Here is a 21,349-nt window from a genome sequence, read left to right as displayed (position 1 = left end):
TGTCTTCTGCACTAGACTTTTTAACCTAATATGGTCCTCATTTCAAACAATACATGATACTCCATGTGAAGAAACTAGAAAGAAAAGAGCTTCTGAACTTCCATTTATTTGAAATCCAACCCAGATCATGACTATATGAAGTGAAATAGCAACTAATATGTAGGCAGTATACCAGCTGTGTATAAGAGATTCAAACCAGATAATCGTGTGCTGTTTCATTTTCCTGTTACTATAGAATGGCTATTTCATTTTTCAATTGTTATATTGAAAACAAAACAACCACTGATGATCCACATGTTGCCATTAAGACCGAGCTGGTCATAATTTAAGCCATTCTGACCTAGCCTTCCCATCAAGACAACAAGACAAAGAAGTTAAACGTTCAAGCTTTTGATCTTGTATGGGAAGTGGTTGGATAGTCTGAAGACATCTGTTACTTCTGATGGAAGATGAAAACCAAAGAACGACGGTTTACGATTTATACCGAAAGGGAAAGAAGAATTTTGCAATTCTTGTGAAGGTATGTTAAAGTTTGACTAAACTAGCTAGGATGTGATACATTTTATGACTATTCAATTACACTTTACAGGTGAAAAGTATGGAAGAACTTGATTATACAACAGTGGGAGACAGCAACTTTAAAGAGAGAAACTAGAGGACGCCCACCAAATACCTAAAGAAACGAGTCCGATCGTAGCGAAAGCTTGAGCCAGTTCAAATATGACATTGTCTTGCTTAAGGGGCAAATTTTGCCAATCTGTCCGCCTGCATTGCCAGTTAGTTTAAATCATATTTGTATATTTAAGCAAATACCCACCCTAAATATCAGTTAGCTTCTCAGAAGAATGTTTATTCATTACATGCATTTGGAAACAAGCAAAGCTATTTTAACTTTATATTTTTAATGCCTAGTCCCTACCAATATAACTCAACACTCCTCTGTCCTCTTATGGAAAATATTATGTATATTTAAGCAGATACTCACCCTAAATCAGCCATGATAATGCTGATATTGTCTTGTGACCCTTTATCCTGCGCAATACAAAAACAATATTTTCTTTAATATAATTTCAAAATAAATCCTTCTAATTGAAAGCTTTAAAACAAATCAAGTTGTATGAGTTAAGTACCAAGGCTGCTTGGGCGAGGGCTTCACAAGCTAGCTGAAAATCAATGTTAACGAGAAGTTAGAAGATGAACCACAAGCAAACAGACGCGGTAATTGATAGATGGTACACTAAAAAAATAGTGTGCAAAAGAATACAGGTAACACGATGTACACCTGAACATCGCCATGCTGTCTAAGTTCATTCCGAACAAACATAACCGCATCAGAGCTGAAACAATACCCAAAATGGCAGTTATTAGTCTGTCTAGAGTGAAGTTGATGACAATCATAAATTAACTTCTGAACATAATGATTGAACCCCAGCAGACCTATTCATGTAATCCCATAGGCCATCCGATGCCATCAGTATAAACTCGACGTTTGATCCGAGCGTAACTTGGAAAATTTCTGGTGATGCAGTAACCAAATCTCCATTGAACTGCACACTGAAAAGTATTTACGGTCAAATTGCCTTGTAAAGTCAATTAGTAATCTGTAATTAGCAATCTGTAACAAATAAAACAAGCCAAACACTACACAATAAGCATCGAAAAATTAAATAAAGATGATAGAAGTGAGGAATCATAAAGCATACCTACCGAGAAATAAATTTTTCTGACCATCTCCCTTCTTCAACTCCTTTGTGTAGCATCCTTTCACACAGAATGAGCCATCAGGAGAGGCATATGATACTCAGTACAAGTATATTATTACTGGCTTAACAGAAAGAAATATCCTAGAGCTGGAGAATATTAGAAAAGAGTAAAAGGACCAAACTCGCTTTTCTTCGTCTTGAATCGTATGTCACCAAATGCACGCGATACAGAGATGTCCCCACAGATTCTCCCATTAACAATCTAAAGACACCAAAAGCTGTAATGAGCATCTAAATTTCAATGCTCCAAAGAGAAATTGACAGTCATCATTTCAACATGTCAGAATGACTGAGTAATGTAAGCATATGCAGCATTTTGTATTTCAAACAGGACAGTGAGCAACAATGAGCTTAAACATCTAATATATGAAAACTCAGATAAAACTAAATTCCAAAAAAGAAAGCATGAAGAGAAACTTGTTTAATAATATTAATTGCTTAAATTCCAAAAAAGAAAGCATGAAGAGAAACTTGTTTAATAATATTAATTGCTTTCTTTTTCTAATTCTTTTTCTCTTAAATATTATTCAGGCAAAGTTTCTAATGGAACTAGAGACTATGAGAGTAAAACGAAACATGCAGCCAATTTCAAGAGAAACACACACCCATCCACCTGCTTCTCTAATTCTTCTAATTTCTTGTAGCGAAGTGCTGTTATTTCCATAAGGCCGATGAGAACTAGTCAACACCTGTGCTCCTCCAGAACGAGATAATACCTGCCATCGACAAACCAACTATGAACTAAGAAGATCTTTGATGTCCGTGGATGTGTTTCTTGTTCTATTTTACAAGATACTTTTCTTCAAAAACATATTTACATTTTTTTTTAAAATGAAAAACAGGGCTTTCATGAGAAAAAATAAAAGAATATCACAGACATAGTAAAACTGCAAGCCCACAAGAAGGGAGCAACTAAACGAAGGCGCTTTGGTCAAGTAAATTGAGACCTAGCGAATAATTGGGAAAAAAAATCCCTTGGAAATGGAGGCCCAAAGGGAAACAGAGAATCTAACAAGGGACCAAATACCAAATACCGTAGGAAGGACACTATCCCCCTCCAAAGAATTTATTATTCAAAAACATATTTACTTATAGAGAAGAAACTTAAGTGAATGTCTTAAGCAAGTTGCTATCCTTCAAGCTTTCATTTTATTTCTTCATGCTTTCCGAACTAGAAAATTTAAAGATTCAGCGGTCGATGAAGATTCACGACAAATGACAATGCTTGAAATATAGACAGGTTTTATAAATGGCATGAAGATTCACGGGTCAATGCTTACAATACAAGAGTCACCAAGATGTGAAACGAACAGCACATCATTTCGAATGAATGCAACAGTTGCAGTGGAACCAGATTCATCTTCCTCCCCAGCTGCCTCAAGCCTTTAAAAAGTAGAGCAAAATTACGTCAAATAAAGAATTAGATTTGCATTGAGAGCATATAACCAAGCCAATACTGAAACTAAAACTGGATTTTTAACTTACAAAAGGAGTAATCTCTTATCAGTATCATCAAAAGCTTTCTCCAAAGCCGCTCTTATCACTTCAAAATCCCCTTCATTCAATAGCAGGCCACCTTGTAAAGCTGCTACGCAGTCCTTGTACAGCTCCTCCCTGTTGGCACATTATTTACACCAATACAATTGTCAAAGCCATTATTTATGAGAAAATCCCAAAATGAGAACACTGGTAACATCCATATTGTCGGAATGCCTTGAACTAGCTATTTGGCGTTTCGAATGATCAAGCATGGGGTTTAGAGGGGTGCGCTATATATAAACTCTCTAACCCTAAAAGTGTCTCTTAATATGTAATCAAATATTTCTGTCCAATAATACAATTATTCTTTCCCTCTACCACAGACATAGTTAATACCATTAGCGAATCACGAAAATCTCTGTGTCAATTTCTTTACTGTTTATGTTGTCTTTTTTCTTTGATGGTCAATTTCATAACACATATACATAAACCCATCTTAACACATTTTTTCAGAAATCGGTTTTGTGTCATGATGATGATTAACGATTATGACTTACTATTGCTGAACATCAAAATTATGGTTAAATCAAAGTATATCGTCTCAATTCTACTATTGATACATTAACAGGTCAAATTGAACTAAAAAAGAACCCTAAAGATTTCACCAGAAGTTGCCCTGTTATTGTCCCCACCTGAGGAACTTGACAGAGGAATAGCCACCATGGCCATCGAACACTGCAGCAAACAAGAAGCCATTAAAACCATCAGACCGCACAACAGCATCGTCTTCCATTTCTTCCCGCAAGCCTTGCAGAGTAGTGGAACCCCATCTGATTCCTGCAGCATCTGTTAAAGAAGATGGAGCATCAATAGCTATGGCAGAGCAGCATCTGGTTTTTCTCGTGAGAGTGAGCTGAGTTGTTTTGGTGGGTTTGGAGGCGGAGGCATGGTGGAGCTTGGTTAGGCGGAATCTATGCAATCGAGGACTCAGCAAAGCCATTTTGCTGAATCGGGAAATCAAAAACTCTTGAAGAAACTCGGAGACTGAGATACAGTAAAGGAAATTATGTTAAAGAAGAGAAAGATAAGAGAATGAAGGAAGGCCTCTAATTGGGTTAACGGATCAGATACTATATTTTAAGGTAGTTTGAATGTTGCCAGTGCCCACAGCATGGACAAGGGGATGAACGTACACCATACCATCACCAACTGGGGTCCGACATCAAAACCTTTTAGAAAATTGCCCGAGTAACACTCTTTTTTCAAAAATCGTTTTAATAATTTCTTTTGATCCTTCATAGACAAAATCGATCTCGAGATTCGAATAAAAATATAACTTCTTTACATCGACTTTTTTAATTTTCTCGATGAAATCTCAACGAAAGAAGATCAAATTCTATCGGGCATCCAAATCATCAATTTTTTTTTTTTTTTTTTACTTCTAGAATCTAGTCTAGGAAGAAAATTGGGATCGTATGTAATTTTTCCTAAAATTTAACATATTTTTCCAAGCAAAATCTGCACATCTATCTCCTTGAGAGTCATTATCTTTTGTAGACCGCCTCACAATCGTTCGAGAAGGGAAACAACGAGAAATTTGTAAATCTATTTGGAAATTTCAATTCACACAACTGGAGAAACAAAAATTGGTTATATGATTTGAGAATTTGAAGAAGATTTGAAAAGATTACGTAAGAATTGAAAAAATTGCATCGAGAGATTATATTCAATCTCGGTCTTCGTCTTGGCCAAGATTCCACTAATAAAGAAAAAAAAATAAGTTTGGATGTACAATGAAAAAAAGTTAAATTTTTATTCGAATATCAAGGTCGATCTCGACCTAAAAAGATCGAAAAAAACTATTCTAATAAGTTCTCTAAAAGGTGCTAGCGGTATAAGATAATAACATTTTAGAATTATTTTTAACAAAATTTTCAAACATCTACCTCATCCACATCTCCAAGTTCTGATTTTTTAGTTTGACCATTGTTTTTTTCCTTATAAATTTGGTTAACGTTTTAAAATAACTTAGGATTAAATTACAAATTTAACTCTTAAACTTATTTTTAAAATGTCTAATAGATTGAGACCAATAAACTCACTTCAACAATACATTCTTCTTCCATTCCCCATTTAAAATTTCCTTTACATGATATTATATTTATCTTCATAGGCCCTTTTAATTGCTTTATATGATGGAAAACAAATGGAGTAGGTAAACGAAATTTTCTGATGGCTTCATAAGTTCGTTGATAAGAATCTTCCCTCCCTTTTCTGGGGATGTTTGATGAACAGAACAAAAAGAAAAGTAGCAGTCTTAAGAGGTATGAATTGTAAGAAAAAGTTGACCTTACATGCATTTTTACATCTAAAATTTCATTCCAACCTTCAAAATAGGGCTATCTATACGACGAACCCGGATTCTTAATCTAAAGAGAAACAGGCATTGGCGAAAAAACTGGAAAAACCAGATTAATACATTGACAGTCATTGTATAAGAAACTTGATTTTGTAATCAGCTTCTTCAAGTATATTCTTGTTTCAGAAAATGAGGTCCGGGTTTAAATGGGTCATCTTCTGCATAAGCATCTGGCCGATAAAACCCTGCATCGTTCACTCGGTTGCTAAGAACGTGAAGAATGGCTTTCTTGGAACCTCCATATTCATCACGATTGCTCTCAACATATTCCTTAGCCTCAGCTGCAACCTCATTTACAAAATCGAAGCGATTGTCCTCTGATAATAATAGTCTTTCAATGTCCATTGTTATGAGCTTCCCCTGTTCCTTTACCTTCCTTACCTGTTCTTCAAGGAATGGGATTCGATCCATTTTATAGATCGACATGTCATCCTTCTTCGTCTGAATAAGGAACAAAATTCGAAGTTTTAATGTCGACAACCACGAAATAACAGACTCTTTCAAAATAATGATACATGATTTTCATCAATTCTCGCCAAAGTCATCCCATAACAAAAAAAGATTTCAGGCTTCAATTTTATTGTCTATAATCCAAAACGATCTCAGAATTCTATTTGTTTTAAGAAACTCCCAATATTTACACCTTTCCATCCAAGGAATATCACATAGTTTGCATCCCAATAATAGCAAGCAGTAAAATTGCAAAAGTCTGGTCGAAGGAGATCAATCATTCAATGTATCCTTCATTCCACCTAATCTTACACTGTGTACAGTCCATGTCATTATTTTTCGGGAAATTTTCACATGTAAAAAAAATGTCAAACTATTTACAGAAATAGCAAAAAAAACACTAATAGACACTGATAAACATCTATCGACATCTATTAGTGATAGACTTGTATCAATTTCTATTATTATAGTATCAATGATAGACTTCTATCATTTTCTATCACTGATAGATATTGTTAAACTTCTATCCGCCTCTATCAAAAAAGATTAAATTTTGTTATTTTGGATAAATAGTTTCCCTTATTTTTCTATTTTTAAAAATCACCATTACTTTTCTTAGAAGTATCAGAGCCAATTTACCTGTCTCACCAAATTTCATCTAGACAACTGCCTGATCTACCATGTTACAAAAAAACTTGTAGGATTTGAATACCGCCATGAAGCCAGAACCCCACATACTATAGTGTTTTTAACTACCCATGGTGCTTGTGTCCTAATCATCATTAATCACCAAAGTTTGATGGACTGGAAAGAGGAATCATCTATGACACTTCCACATTTAGATAGTTATCAATAAAACACCATGCATTGGGCTGTATTAATCATAATAGAAGCTATAACAAGCATAACATCTTCAAAAAGTTGCCACAGAAATCACCAAATAACCCAAATTAACTTTTTCCAACACACATCTCTGTTGTAAACTGTTAGTTCAGATACAATGCTAATAGCAAAGAAACACTAACCACAAGGAGGCATGAACAAAATCTCTCTCTCTCTCTCTCTCTCTCTTAATAGAAGAAACCACATATTAAGGAAAAATAAACATAAAAAGAGAACCTAGAGGCCCTGCTAGAGGAATGTTGGCAAGTGTTACACACCCAATGTCGGTTAATCAAAGAAATGGTACGTTTTCATCAAAAGCAACAAGAGGCAGTAACATGCATTTACTCGCCAAAGCAAGCATATTTCAACTAGCATACGAAAATGTTAGCAACAAGTTCATGGTTAGAATCTACCTACCGCTATTATACTTTTTTTAAAAAAAAAAAAATGCATTTACTATCAAAAGCCACCGAGATGATGAGTAAAAGAGTCTACAAAAGAGAGAAATTCCAGCTCCCAGTGCTTCGGGCAGTTGCAATAAACGACATATCCCTACACAAACTATACTCCCTCCACAGTTTCACTTTCTTTGTTTCATTAAAGGAAATTTAGGTCGAAGTAACACATTGCAAGACTCGTTCAGTTTCAGAGAGACGTGAAATGGAGGACGAATGAAACAAAAGATAAAGGGTAAGGGAGAAATTAAGAGAAAGAACAGAACACGTTCACCATACCAATTTTCTTCGTCGCCACACTCGCCGGCCACTACCTTCACCATTTCTCTGTTTTCTAGCGACCACCTGAAAACGTAAACAAGAAAAACACGAAGATTGAGAGGCGAAGAGAATATAAGTAAGTTAATTGTGGAGAAAATCTGTGAAATGTTAACCTGAAACGGGGAACGAAAGTTAAAGGCAGGAGAAATTCGAGGCTTCACTTCAATCCTGTGCGGCAACAACTGAAAGAAAACCCCAACATAAGCAAAAAAAAAAAAAAAAAAAAAAAAGGATGAATTTTGGAAGAGAAGGTAAAGATCAAAAGAAGGATCAAACAGAATATCCATATTGAAGTTTCCGACATCATTGGGAGAAGAATCAAACGAAAAAGAGAGTGATTACAGGCGAAGCAAAGGAGAGTGTTGAGATTGGAGTACTCATCGCTGTCCTATCTTCATTTTCGAAATGATACTTTTACTTCCAGACGATAAACCCAAGCTCTCCCAAAACTTCCATTTGTTTGATAAATAACCCACCTTCTCGGAAAAGTTCTGAAAAATGACATCTTCTAAATTATCAGATATTTTTTCATCATCATCATCTAGTTAAACTACCACATTTTGGTCAATATTTGTTCAATTTTAGTCTGTATATTTTACATTATACAATTTTAGTTCGTGTGCTTTTAATAAATTTTAAATTTAGTTTTCAAAGATAATTCTAATCTAAATTGGTTAAATAATTTTTTATACAAAGAAATATAATAAATAAATATGTTATCCAAATTTATAATAAAAATACTAATAGATAATAAAAAAATTAAAACAACTAAATAATATTAGAAATTAAATTTAAGATTTATTAAAAGTATCACGTTAAAATTAGACAATTAAAAGTATTTTGAATTAAAATTAAACAAACTTGGTGTAGGAACCAAAATGTATTTCAACAGATTTGTTTATTATTTCTTGTAATGGATTGGGCAATAATTGTACATAGGGCCCCTCAAATGAAAATTAAGACGTTTTAAATCTTTCTTCTTCTTCGTTTTGTAAGCCTTGGGGGGCCCCCCTTTTTTTTTCTTCTTCCCTTTTCTTTCTCTTTTTTTTCCGTTCCTTCTTCTGTTTCTTTTTTTTTTTTTCGTTTCTTCATCTATTTCTTTTTTTATTATTATGTATTTCTTCTTTCTTTTTTATTTTTTATACATTTCTTTGAGCATCCAACATCGAATAACAAGCATATAACATAGAATGTAGAGCATCGAGTAAACTTCTAAATCAAGCATAGAACATCAAGTAGCGAGTATAAACTTCTAAATCAAACATAGAATGTAGAACATAGAACATCAAGTAGCGAGTATATAGCATAGAACGTAGAGCAACGATCATCGAGGATTAGAGATTCGCAACGCATGGATAGTTCTCAAGGTCGATCAGTAAATTTACTAGATGTTGACTCGAACAGAAGACCAATTTTAATTCAATTTCAAACAAAGTGGTCATTTTTCATTCGAACCCTAAAAAGGAGTCATCCATACAAAAAGAACTCAGTTTGAGGTCTAACCTTTTGAGGGATATGATAATTCTATATTTAGTCCTTTGTGTAACAAAATTAAGCTCAATATTAGCAAAATTTCATGGATGAGACTTATAATTTTAGTAATAAAAAAGGACTGGAAGTTAGAAAGAAAATCCTTAATTCTAGTATAATTTTGCAACAAATTGGTTCAACCAATCCGAGAAACAGAGTGCTATCGCAAAAATGCAGAAAAGGAAGGTTTGGAGTTTCAATTCTACGTTAAATTTGGTCTTCTCTTTTTTGTAGTTGCTCAGGGAAAAAACAATAATTTTATTAATCAATCTACTTATCAAATCAAGGTATATTTTACTAATTATTAGTATGTTCTAAACCAAGTTTTATTTCTTCAGAAAGGGTACATAACCATCAATCAAGTTATCATTTAAAAAAGAAAACAAAAAGTCAAGACATTGCATAAAATCCGAATTCAAAATTTTAAATTGAAATACAATAGACAACAACCATGAAATGGTCTAAATTTGCACTTTACCTATGATTGACATAATTAAGCTTAACAAAAACTAACAGCTGCTTAAAATTAGATTTCAATAACTATTGAGATGAATGATACCGATATTGCTTCCTACAATACAAACATGAATATTTGTGGAACGGCAAAAGGAAGAAAAGAAGAAGTGAAGAATGAAAATTCTTATACATTTCAAATTTACATGGCAGTGGCTATAATCTTGCTCCGTCTTCCTCCATGGCTCTTCAAGAAAAACAGCTGAAAAGAGAGCAAGAGCCCCCTGAATAATACAGTTGATCCTGGTGGGGGCAATAACCTTTTATGGCCAACTAAAGTTTAGTGTAGAACCAAATGGCCACAACTTATGGTTATGGACCATCTTCTTGCACTGAAATATGTTAAACAAATAAATGAATGTAGAGGAAAAAGTCAGGGAAATGGTTATAAATAACCTCCAAAAGTTTTCATATTTCACAACTAGAACCTTTTTTTTTGGCAATTCATTAAAATAGTTTTTCTCCATCCTTCCAACCAAGATTGATCCTGAGAAAACCCAAAAGTATCGATAGTTTGGATTGTACGATAAAAAGAAGTCAAAATTTTATTCAAATCTCGGGGTTGATCTCGGTTCGGAAGGACCGAAAACAACTATTTCAACAAATTTTCCAAAAGAGACTAGTTGTGAAAGATGAAAAATATTTTAGGGTTATTTTTGACAATTTCCCAAAGGTTAGATACAATTATAAATGTAACACAAAATGGGTTAGTGAGAGACTTACAGCTCAAAATAAAGCCTTGCAACAAGCTCTGGGCTCTCTCAGCCTGCTCTGGTGTGCCTGATATTTGAATTATCTTCTGGGATACATCTGGTCTATCTTCTACCAACGTAACATTGGCTCCGGACAACTGTGAAAGCCAAAACCATCAGCCAATGAGGCATTTTCTTAATATATTACGCAAAGGGTTTGTCAAAATTTCACCAATACCACCTCACTGATCTGAGCGAGCTTGTTTTTTGATTTTGTTATAAGCTTGGGGACTGCTGGCTCTGGTATCACGACTTCGAGTGTACTCCGAGTGACAAGCGGCACAGGGATCCTAAGAGGTGAATGAACAGTCATTGATCTAACTTATAAAAGAAGCCGAACAAACTAAGACTTGAGAGAAGAGTGTAAAAGACAGGAAGGGTTAGACCACAGAATCATGTAGCTAATATATCGTGCCATTGATCCAAAAGAAATAGGGGAGGAGAGGGATCAGCATGGCAGAAAGATGAAGTTCTACCTATTTAACCCACTAGGCAAATCTTCACGTCGATCATTTTCATTCTGCGTACCAGTTTCATTGCTTGATCCTCCAGTTTCCTGCAAATGATATTTTGAATCATTTTGGTCCATAACCAAAGTCTCAGGAGAGGTGTGCACTAAAACGCAAGATAATTTACGGAAGTGCTCCAGGAATGTTAAAAAAGAAATATATACTCCTAAATGATAATGCAAAAGGAACATATAAGAAGATCCATAAACAAAACCATGTTCACCTAGGTTGGCCAGAACACTTTTTTTTTTCTGGTAAACACGTGCAAAGAAAGTAACCTGACTTTTTCATTCTCACAAGATTGGAACTTGAACCACCATAGGACTACTAAAAACAACAATTGGCAGATTGGATTTTATAAATTTGTTGGTGACCTATGCCTCAAGGGATTTAACATGAATGCTTAGGACCTCCTTTAAGTTTTTTACTACATGACCGTAAGAGAGCAATTTTATAAGGAGGCAGTTTCCAGAAGAACCTTACTCTGAAATAGTTTTGTATTCAAAGAAAGAAAGTGCCTCCACTCACAAAGGCTGAGAAGAGACTGTTTTGAAAAGAAAGAATCCCCTTGTCAAGAGAGAATAAGAAAAAAGATAAGAAAACAAGTAACCTTTAGAAGGTGTGCTGTTCCAAAAGGTTGCACGTTTTGGTAGGCTGTGCTTGAAGAATCATTTCCACTATGAACTTCACGAGCTACAGCATTATTATTTGAAGATGATTCCTCGAGTCCTAAACTGGCCTGAACTGAGACTGGAGGGCTTGCATCTTTTTGGAACGGCTCCTTATAAAGGTAATTCCGTAATCTTGATGTTAACTCAACAAGTGCATCTCGAGCTGCTTTTATGTCCCCTATGATCTACAAAAATTGCAGTTAGGGAATTAGGAATTCAGAATGCAAAATCATCAGCTCGAACCAGCCAGATATATGATGGTTCAGAGACAGCTAACTTTTAACGTTCAGGGCCATGTTCTGTAGCTAATTTAGGAAGAATTTAATATAAAAAGTAAAAGAAAATAAAATAAGTTACATTAAGCATCTTTAATAAATTATCAATTTGTTCAATGACAAACCTGTACAAGCTCATCTGCCCCTGATACGAACATGGGAAGGTCTTCTCTTGGCACAATATGTACATTTGCACCAGTTAGTCTCTTCATCTCTAACAATGATCCATCTCTTCCCTCTAAACATCCAATATCACTTGATGGTACAAGTAACCTAGTAGTTACAATGTTATCCTTATCAGGAACAAGATCAACAATGCGAGTTTGGATGTGTAACAAAGCTTCCTGTGCTGGAAAAAGCTCATCATCTGGACCCTAAGAACTCAAATTTTCAAAACAGAAAGTTAAACAAGGAAAAGATGAATATATAAATGGAAATCATAACTTTTAAAGTCAGTTCAATGGTTGTTTATATAACTCCTAATATATCTTCTGCTAGGGGAGCCATACTCAAGTGATTTGACCCTTGGGAACAGTAAATCATGATGTATAATACTAATAAGGAAAAAGAAAGTTGAAGTACCTCATCTGAGGAAATGATAAGAATCCGTTCGTTCGAACCAGTCACAGGGTCAGAAACCTTGATATCCACACCAACATCATTCCGAAGTAATTCTATGATTCCATTAGACTCTCCGATTACACTATCTACCTTATCAATTGGGCATAATATTCTAAATACAAGGTCCTCACCATAAAAGGGCATCATATTGTCATTTACAGGAACAGCCCCAGGCTCCACCAAAAAATTAGATTGACGGTTGGAATAGTCATTGCCTCTTGTATTAGAAGCAGACATGCGTGGTCTAAATGGCCGTCCATCCATTGGTAATCGCCGTGCATTATGTGGAACATAATCGTCATCAGGAGGGAAAATACGTTCCGGTGAATGTAGACGCCCATGGAAATGACTACGGTCACGATGCTGACTCTCTCTCAAGCGTGATGAAACAATAGCTATAGCTTTCTTTACAGCATTTGTATCTCCAACAATCTACAGAGGGTTATAAACCCCAAAGGGAAAGTAATTAATATATATGATGTTCATAATTCAACGAAAGGAATAATGAAGTCATGAGAACTTAGAACAAAAGGAAACATAAATTTTTCCTGTCCCCATATCGTTTTCCTTAATTCATTTTGCATCAAGTCAGTGATCGTGTTTAAGTTATCTATACCCTGGTTAGTTAGCTATCATAGATGGATGAGGGGTCAAACTTGGCACCAAGAACTGGAATTCCGATTCAAATCTAATAGAACACAAACCTTACATAAGTTATTTCAATACAGCTTTTAAACCTTCAATCTGTGAAATACTAGAATTTAAAGCAACCTGCTAAAAAAGACCACATTATAAGCAAAGATACAAAAAACGAAAGACTACCATCTCTTGTATCTTCATTGAATATTTAACAAGTCCAAATGATATTAAGGGCAAGGTAAAACTGTAGACCGGTGCCCTGGCAAATAAACAGAAACTAGAAATGAAAAGAACAGACTTCCTGGACATTGTATATAGCATTGGAACTCAATAAGTTAATTCAACAATAGGAATCAGCAGATGAAAAGACCAAACAATTAAATATGCAAGAAGATGAGACGCCCAAAGAAAAAGTGTCTGGCAATTTGACTAGCTTATCTAAACAAATTTGAAAACACACATGATTTCAGCTCGAACTCTATTAGGTTCTTAAATAGCTAGTGAAGCAAATACAGAGCAGTAGCAGATTCAAAGAGCCCATCACTTCATTATTAAACTGCTCATAGATACCATTTTGAGTAGTCATATTAAACGTTCTAACATGTTCTAACTTCTAAGCACCCACAATTAGCAACTTCGGTTAAGCATGCAAAAAGTAAATTAGCGTCCTTTGAACCTGACCCGGAATGAGTAGAATCACCGGGACTGAGGAAGAGGTAGAGGAGTCAGCTTGAATCAAAAGGAATTCCAAGCTCAATAATTTTAAAATTATCATAGCAACAAGAAAGCGGGTACTCTTTCAAGATACTGAAGTGTTCAGAAACTAAACCTGAACAATCTCCTCCGACATTGAAATGCAACGAGGCAAATTGTGATCTCTAGGTAGAATCCTTATCTGGGTCTTAGTTTCCATCCTCATTTGCTCGATTATCTTTCCTCCCTTCCCAAGTAAACAACCAACATGCATTTTAGACACAACAAGCCTTGTCGCCACACGGCCAACGCCACCACCAGCTCCTCCTCTAACGCCACCGTAATCATCCTCCTCATCCTCAGGACCATACCCCATTCCATTAAACCCAGGACTCATTTCACTCTCGAGAATCCTTTCATGAATCAAGAAAAGTGCTTCTTGAGCCGGAGAGAACGACGGCATCCGACCTTCCGGGTCCCGCCGCCGAGTGTCCGATATCTCAATTATTCTCTCCTCATCACCGGGAACAAGCTCATGCACATTGATCCACGCGCCGGTATGCTGCCTTATAGACTTAATGATACTACCAGATTTGCCGATAACTCCCCCGGCCTTAGCATCATGACAGAGTATCCTGTAAGTGGTGGTGACCATAAGAGATTGGTCTTGAGGTTTAGATGGTCGAACAGCATTCCCCCGGTGACGATAGTTATTATTGGGGTAGTGATTGTTGTTGTAACGAGGTCTGGTTCTACCCATCGACTCCGAATCATAGTCTTGGTGATCATAGTAATAGTTTCTCTTAGATCTAGACTTCTCCATATCACAAAATGTTAGGGTTTTGGATTGACAAAAAAAAATGCTTAGTTCTTTTCAATGCCAAGCAATTCCGGCCATAGAACAAATTCGATGTCAGTGGCTTTGATTTGTCCAGTTTGTATTCAATTTGGTGGAGTAAAAGGGTTTCAATATCTCTAAGTCGTAAGTAGGTTAGGTTCCTGTGTTCTAACCAAAAAAATAAAATTAAAATGACCTCAGAACTCACTCCGTTCCTTCAATTCCGTGTTTCTGCTTGTTTCCAAATGAAAGTCCGATAAGACTGTTGAAATTACAAACCCTAGAAGAAGAAGAAGAGGAAGACAAGGAAGAGAAGGAAGAAGAAGAAGAAGAAGAAGAAGGGAAGTTATGATGCAAATAGGAATCCATCGGCTTCACCACTTCCTTCCACAGTTTACTTGCTTTACTTCTCTTTTGTCTGTGATGTAATACTCCACTGCTCCTAAACGGCGCCGTTTGTGTCAACCTTTTTTTTCCCCCTCGTCCTTTTTCTTTTAATCTTACCGTTCCGTTAAATCAAACTTAATTTTACCGTTCCATTAAATCAAACTTAATCTTACCGTTCCGTTAAATCAAACTACTTTTTGGTTTTTAGTAAAATTTACGAGTTTTTTCATTCTTTTCGGATAATCCTTTCATAAATATTTTTATGATTAATGACCCACCTCACAAACATATAAAAATTAACTTTCCATTTATATCATAGTATAATACATTTTATAACATAATGAGTCACAGATGGTCATTTCAATCATAGTCTAATATAATAATTATCTTTATCATATTCTTCACTTTTTCTTACTTAATATTCATGGCTACGATAAAAATGGTAATTCCTAATGTGATACATTATATATGTAGTAGTGCATATTGACGTAAGTTGAAAGTTAAATTTCATAAATTTGTGAAAGCAAATTATCAATTATAGAGGCTCTTATGAAAGGATCATCTGTATAAAAAACTCAATTTACTTTTCTTTTTTGTTTCAATCCATGAATTTTAAATAATATATGCGTTTGATCTATGAATTTTTAATTTGAAAAAAGAATATGTACTTTTAGTTCCACGTTTTTTAGAATAGGTGCATTTGATTTCTAAGTTTTCAAAATATTTTTTTTAGTATGTAGTTTTCAAATATTGAAAAATAAACCAAAATATTTAGAAATAATAGCAAAATATCACACTATATCTGTGATAGACCGCGATAGATAGCAATAGACTACTATCTGTGTCTATCATGCATAAACACAGATAGTAGTTTATCGCGATTTATTACAATGTGATATTTTGTTATTATTTATAAATATTTTTAACAGTTTTTTCATTTAAAATAACTTTCTATTTTTTAGTCCATGAGTTTCTAAAAATAGGTTTAAAAAGATCACTACGTTAAATTTTTATTATTTTAAATCAGAAAATAAGTATTAGAAAATTTTACCTATTCTCTAAAATTATTTTTTAAAAAAATATTTAAGTGATCTTTTAAACTCATTCTTAAAAATTTTAGGAACTAAATAGTTATATTTCTAAAATTTATAGACCAAATAATTAATTAAAAAATTCAAAGATGGAAAATGTACATTTTAAAAATTAAGCGATCAAACTACCTATCCTTCAAAACTAGAGGGCTTAAAAAGGGGTTGTCCCTAATTTTTACTTTTGTTTGGTTGCAATTTTCGAAGGACCATAATTATTGCTTATTAAACTAACTTTTGTTACTAAATCATAATATTCCTTTAATCATTTAATATGAATTAAAATTCGGAATAACTTTGAATTTTCATTCCAAAAGGAAATCATTCGTACGTTGTATTTCGAACAAGAAAGTATAAGATTATTGTTTTCTAAAAAAAAAGTATTAAGGATATTATGTATTTTCTCCTTCCCTAGCTCACTTTAGCCATTTTCAAATGTGTCATCAATTTATGCTTCCAATTTATACATTTCTTTATTGAAAAAATATATCTAAGAAAAGAATAATTCATCTATCGTTTCTTGTACGTTGTTATTAGTTTTTATGTATTGACTAGGTTTATAATAATTGAAGTTATTAGCCATTTCAACTCAATAGTAATTTTTTTTATTTATTTTTTTTTTTTTTTACATTTATAAAGGGGCAAATGTGTATATATATATATATATATATATATGATAATCTCACACAGAATATAGTCCAACCTAAAAATATTTTTAAATATGATAAAATTTTAACTTTTATCATACCTATTGATATATCTGTTGATATTCGACAGACTTATATATAACTGAAATCTATCAATGATAAACATAAAGTTATACTAGTGATAGACCATAAGCGGTTCAATTCGGCTCAGTTTTTATAGAAAATCAAAACCAAATCAATTGTTCAACTAAGGAAATATAGAAAATTGTGAATTAAACGGTCTAACGAGAAACTGCACCACCCTTAATCCCAAACCCACAACCTTAAGGTTTTAGGTGCACCTCCTAACCGATATAACCAAATGACCTTTTCGACATAAATGTCAATACTTATTATATATATTCTATCGGTCAATTAGGATTTTCATTTTCATTTTTTTTTTTTTTTTGCTTAACTCAAATCCGACCAAATATTTTTTATTTTATATATTTTCAACTCGAAATTGTCAAATCGATGACCTGTTTCATTTGATTTAAGCGGTTTTTTGATTTTTTTCTTGCAAACCTAGTAGAAATGTTCTACCAATGAAAGACATAAAAATAGTTTGTCAATAATAGTGATCTATTAGTGATAAACTTTAAAATGGTTTATTAATGATATGTTGTTAAAAAAGTCTATTAGTAATGGGAATCTTTCGTGATAGATTATTAAATAGTACATCCCAATAGACTTATTTTTTTAAAAAAAAAAAAACATATTTGTAATTTTTTTATTTACACGATATATTTACAAAAATGACAACCAATTTTGTCGTCCCTTACAATTGCCCATTATAAATAATCTTCTATAAATAGTTTTTTTTCTAAAAAAAAAAAAAGTAAAGAAATAATCTCACACAAGTCTGACTCTATTACTTGGCATGTATGAGAGTAAATGAGTCTATTACTTGGCATGTATGGGAGTAACTGTTAAAAAAATATATAATATATTTTTAATCACTTAAAATTAATTTTAAAATTATTCTAATGTTTAATTTTACACGTTTGAATGCGGGTTTCATAACAAAAAAATTGATTTTGAATGATTAAAAGTATTTTTGAATGATTTTGAAAATGTCAACTTTATTTTAATCATTTTAAAATTACTTCTAAACATGTCGAATAATAAATTGCGGGGTAATAAAGTAGGATGATGAACCCATCATGATTTAGAGCTATCTTATAAATAAGCATATTTTTGTATATTATTAATGGCAATAAACATGTTTTATGATTATTAAGTGTAATTAACTACAACATAAAATTAAGGATCTCTCATCTAACACAATCATGAATTGACGATAAAGATTAAATTTAGTACTATTTTCGTGACGATGTTAGTCATACTTTTCGACCATTCAAAATTTGATTAACTCTTAAAAAGTAATTAAAAAAAGACAAATGAAACAATTCTTTAATAAAACAACAACTAAAGTATTGGATAAATCCATTTAACACCTAATCTTTTAGGCCAAGCTATATATAACACCTCATCTTCTAGGCCAAGCTATATATACATATATTAATTTTAACATGTGTGTTCCGTTTCATTTTATTTTATCAAGTCAATACTATTTAATTTTACATTTGCAATAATATAAATTATTACAAAATAGTATTTGACTTCTATAATTCAATAAGCATCGAGGTGCAAGTGTTCACGAGATTTCAAGATAAATTTATTTCGTAGAACTTGAAATTTGTATTTGTATTACTTTTGTGAAAAGTGAGTACAATCTCAAATACATAATATTTTGATGCTTTCAAAATAAGCTAGTCTTTAAGCTGGTTGATCTTCTTGAATGGTTGGCCTTTGGGCTCATTGATCTTCTTGGATGATCGGCCTTTGGACTTGTTGATCTTCTTGGATGATCAGTCTTTGAGCTTGATGATCTTCTTAGACGATTGGCCTTTGGGCTTCTTGATCTTCTTGGACAATCGACCTTTGGGTTTGTTGATCTTCTTAGATGATCGGCCTTTGGGCTTGTTGATCTTCTTAGATGATCGACATTTGGGCTTGATGATCTTCTTGGACGATTGGTCTTTGGGCTTGTTGATCTTTTTGGAGGATTAGTGTTCGCACAAGACTTTCGGAGAAACTTGTTTCATGGAATTGAACTTGAGTTGGTATTAATGTTGATGTTGATTTGATGCTATGTGGTTCGATCTTTAGTACTTGATCCTCTGATTATCTCTCAGTCGAATGCGTACGCTTAATTTGAGGAAGTGAAACACGTGATGATCTTGGAATTGAAGTCTTGGAAGAATGTTTGTATCTCCGAAGGACTTCAGTCTTCAAGTGTGGTCAGAGCTTCTCTATTTATAGAGTAAACATGTGGGTTTGGACTTGGCCTTTGGGTTTGTGGAGATTGAATCTTCAGCTTGTAGGTTATGAAGATACGGTTAGTTTGTTGAAATCTTCTAATCTTCAAAGCTTCAAATAGTTCATATCTCCAGTTCTTCAAATTTTGAGAACTTCAGTCTTCGAAGCTTGAGAAGCTTCGGTTTTCAGCACTTGAGAGCTTGAGTTTTGGATCTTGAGAGCTTAAATCTTCAAAGTTTTAATATGTCTTCTGATCTTCAGAGCTTTAGGAGGAGTTATGTTCTTCAAATCCTTGGAGCTTCAGATTTCAATTCTTCTAACCTCCCACAAATGAAGAGATAAGGTCTCCATTTATAGAGGTTTCTCATGGGCTTGGGTTTAATCTTTAATTTGACCTAAAATTTCACCATGGGCTTGTATTGGGTTGGGCCTGAGGGACTTTAATTACTCGGTCCGATCCAACTTATAAATTTTCCAATAGGCTCAGACTTTTGTCGATGATGTGGCAACTCGTGAGTCGTTGAAATTTCTCATTTGACATGTATACATTCCAATCATAAATTTAATGTTAATATGGTTGGCAAAGTACTCAAGCATTTATATTTTGCATTTATCTAAACAAAGAAAAAGGAAGGAATAAGAATAAGAAAAAAAAAAATGTACCCAAGTAAAAAGCTTAATAAGCAATGATACACTCAATTCAAAAACATTTTTAGAAATGAGCACCAAATGAGATATATTGACAAATACAAAATTTTCTTTTCTAAAAAAACAATTAGATGAACTTTTTATTATATAGTTTTATGAGTGGAGAAATGTTACCAAAACTCTTGTAATTGTTAACATTTCATAATATAAGTTAGGAAAAATATCTTTTTAGTCCTTAAGTTTTTAAAAATTTGTATGATTAGTCTCTAGAATTTGAATTTAGCCAATTTAGTCATTCAATTTTGAAAAATAGGTTTAAAAGGTCATTATTATAATAATTAAGTATAATATTATTGTTAAAACATTTAGAAGTTAGAAAAAAATTGAAAAAAAAATAAAAGTCTTTCTCTCGCCTCTCTCTCTCCTCGATCCCCTCCCTCAACCTCCACCACCAACATTCCCCACCAATGTTTAAAAGGGGAAAAAAAACCCTATTTGGTTAAGTTAAGAAAAAATTAAAAGTTAACATGTAAGATGAAGAATATATGGATGGGTGGAAGAGCGGGAGAGAAAAATGTGGTGAGAGAGGGTAAAATTGTAGAGATAGGTTGGGAGAGAGAAAATTGTGGAATTACGTTGAATGGGTGGAGAATAAGAAATATTAGAACAATAGAGATAAATAATTAAATGAAAAAAAAAATCATTTAAAAAAGTTGAGTAGGTATTAAACATTATAGTTATTCATATATTAAAAATTTATTATAATTATATTCAACTTCTTAATCCAACGTTTTATATATTCATCTTCTTACTTATAAAACATAGTCTTCTCCTATATTAATGTAAGATTTATGGAGGACACTGAATAAAATTATTCAATTTGAAAAGTTATAACTTCTTTGTATTATTTCTTATTCCAATGATATCGTTCTTTTTTTAATATTATTTTATTATTACAGTTGTATTACATTTATGCAATTACTAATTTCTTAAACAACAAATATAAGAATGCATATCATAAATATATATATATATATATGGATACAAAGTATATTTTAATTAAATATATAAAATAAATTATATGAAAAATTACAAACCAATAATTATTTTTAAAAAATACAATGAATCCCTTGAACATTTGTTATTGTTGTGGTTGAAGAAGTATTGAGGCACATTGTTGGTGGTTCCAATTTTCGTATCCCTATTTAAAAATGAAATAAGAAAAAACATACACAAACATTATCTATAAGACAAACATATATAGGTAGAACGACAAAGAGAAAGGAAAATAACGAAATTACTATAAATGCTTGAGGGGTTTGAATATTGCATTTCTCTTTCCTACGTCTCTACTAAATGAAAAAAAAAGAAGAGAAAAAAAAATATGCAAAACATATACCCTATA

At 33.1% G+C, this 21,349-nt stretch overlaps 3 protein-coding genes across 4 annotated transcripts; all 3 read right to left on the bottom strand.

Annotated features, from left to right (window-relative positions):
• Positions 1–445: 445 nt before the first annotated feature.
• On the bottom strand, positions 446–4,619 carry TAP38 (thylakoid-associated phosphatase 38). 2 transcript variants are annotated; one of them, XM_039020970.2, is made up of 11 exons: positions 3,935–4,619; positions 3,249–3,377; positions 3,044–3,146; positions 2,369–2,479; positions 1,886–1,965; positions 1,708–1,761; positions 1,438–1,554; positions 1,283–1,337; positions 1,131–1,163; positions 986–1,032; positions 446–765 (listed from the first exon to the last, which is right to left on the bottom strand). In XM_039020970.2, the coding sequence occupies exons 1-11, from the start codon at positions 4,240–4,242 to the stop codon at positions 639–641; spliced, it is 1,164 nt and encodes a 387-aa protein (XP_038876898.1). In that variant the 5' UTR covers positions 4,243–4,619; the 3' UTR covers positions 446–638. The 2 variants fall into 2 exon arrangements, with proteins under 2 accessions (XP_038876898.1, XP_038876905.1); XM_039020977.2 differs by having other exon boundaries at positions 1,131–1,159; positions 3,935–4,488.
• Positions 4,620–5,551: 932 nt separating this feature from the next.
• Positions 5,552–8,294, bottom strand: PTAC7 (plastid transcriptionally active7). The gene is made up of 4 exons (XM_039035499.2): positions 8,115–8,294; positions 7,886–7,954; positions 7,731–7,796; positions 5,552–6,102 (listed from the first exon to the last, which is right to left on the bottom strand). The coding sequence occupies exons 1-4, from the start codon at positions 8,151–8,153 to the stop codon at positions 5,767–5,769; spliced, it is 510 nt and encodes a 169-aa protein (XP_038891427.1). The 5' UTR covers positions 8,154–8,294; the 3' UTR covers positions 5,552–5,766.
• Positions 8,295–9,819: 1,525 nt separating this feature from the next.
• On the bottom strand, positions 9,820–15,276 carry RCF3 (RNA-binding KH domain-containing protein). The gene is made up of 8 exons (XM_039035490.2): positions 14,112–15,276; positions 12,605–13,075; positions 12,148–12,396; positions 11,687–11,932; positions 11,044–11,123; positions 10,749–10,857; positions 10,539–10,665; positions 9,820–10,147 (listed from the first exon to the last, which is right to left on the bottom strand). The coding sequence occupies exons 1-8, from the start codon at positions 14,796–14,798 to the stop codon at positions 10,128–10,130; spliced, it is 1,989 nt and encodes a 662-aa protein (XP_038891418.1). The 5' UTR covers positions 14,799–15,276; the 3' UTR covers positions 9,820–10,127.
• Positions 15,277–21,349: the final 6,073 nt, after the last annotated feature.

This window comes from Benincasa hispida, chromosome 1, assembly GCF_027475165.1.
Source record: "Benincasa hispida cultivar pf3 chromosome 1, pf3_genome.v1.1, whole genome shotgun sequence".
Taxonomy (NCBI): Eukaryota; Viridiplantae; Streptophyta; class Magnoliopsida; order Cucurbitales; family Cucurbitaceae; genus Benincasa; species Benincasa hispida.
Note: the sequence above shows the minus strand (reverse complement) of the source record. Positions and strands in the feature narration are given on the sequence as shown.

Excerpts from the sequence above, each read along its gene's own strand:
- PTAC7 (XM_039035499.2), bottom strand. The coding sequence starts at position 8,153 with ATGAGTACTCCAATCTCAACACTCTCCTTTGCTTCGCCT. Across the intron at positions 7,955-8,114 it reads CACTCTCCTTTGCTTCGCCT|TTGTTGCCGCACAGGATTGA; the intron begins GTAATCACTCTC and ends GTTTTCTTTCAG. Across the intron at positions 6,103-7,730 it reads TGTGGCGACGAAGAAAATTG|ACGAAGAAGGATGACATGTC; the intron begins GTATGGTGAACG and ends TTCCTTATTCAG.
- RCF3 (XM_039035490.2), bottom strand. The coding sequence starts at position 14,798 with ATGGAGAAGTCTAGATCTAAGAGAAACTATTACTATGATCACCAAGAC. Across the intron at positions 13,076-14,111 it reads TGTCGGAGGAGATTGTTCAG|ATTGTTGGAGATACAAATGC; the intron begins GTTTAGTTTCTG and ends AACCCTCTGTAG. Across the intron at positions 10,148-10,538 it reads GCAAGGCTTTATTTTGAGCT|TGCAAGAAGATGGTCCATAA; the intron begins GTAAGTCTCTCA and ends AACATATTTCAG.
- TAP38 (XM_039020970.2), bottom strand. The coding sequence starts at position 4,242 with ATGGCTTTGCTGAGTCCTCGATTGCATAGATTCCGCCTAACCAAGCTC. Across the intron at positions 3,147-3,248 it reads GATAAGAGATTACTCCTTTT|GCTTGAGGCAGCTGGGGAGG; the intron begins GTAAGTTAAAAA and ends TACTTTTTAAAG. Across the intron at positions 1,762-1,885 it reads TTCAAGACGAAGAAAAGCGA|GATGCTACACAAAGGAGTTG; the intron begins GTTTGGTCCTTT and ends TCTGTGTGAAAG.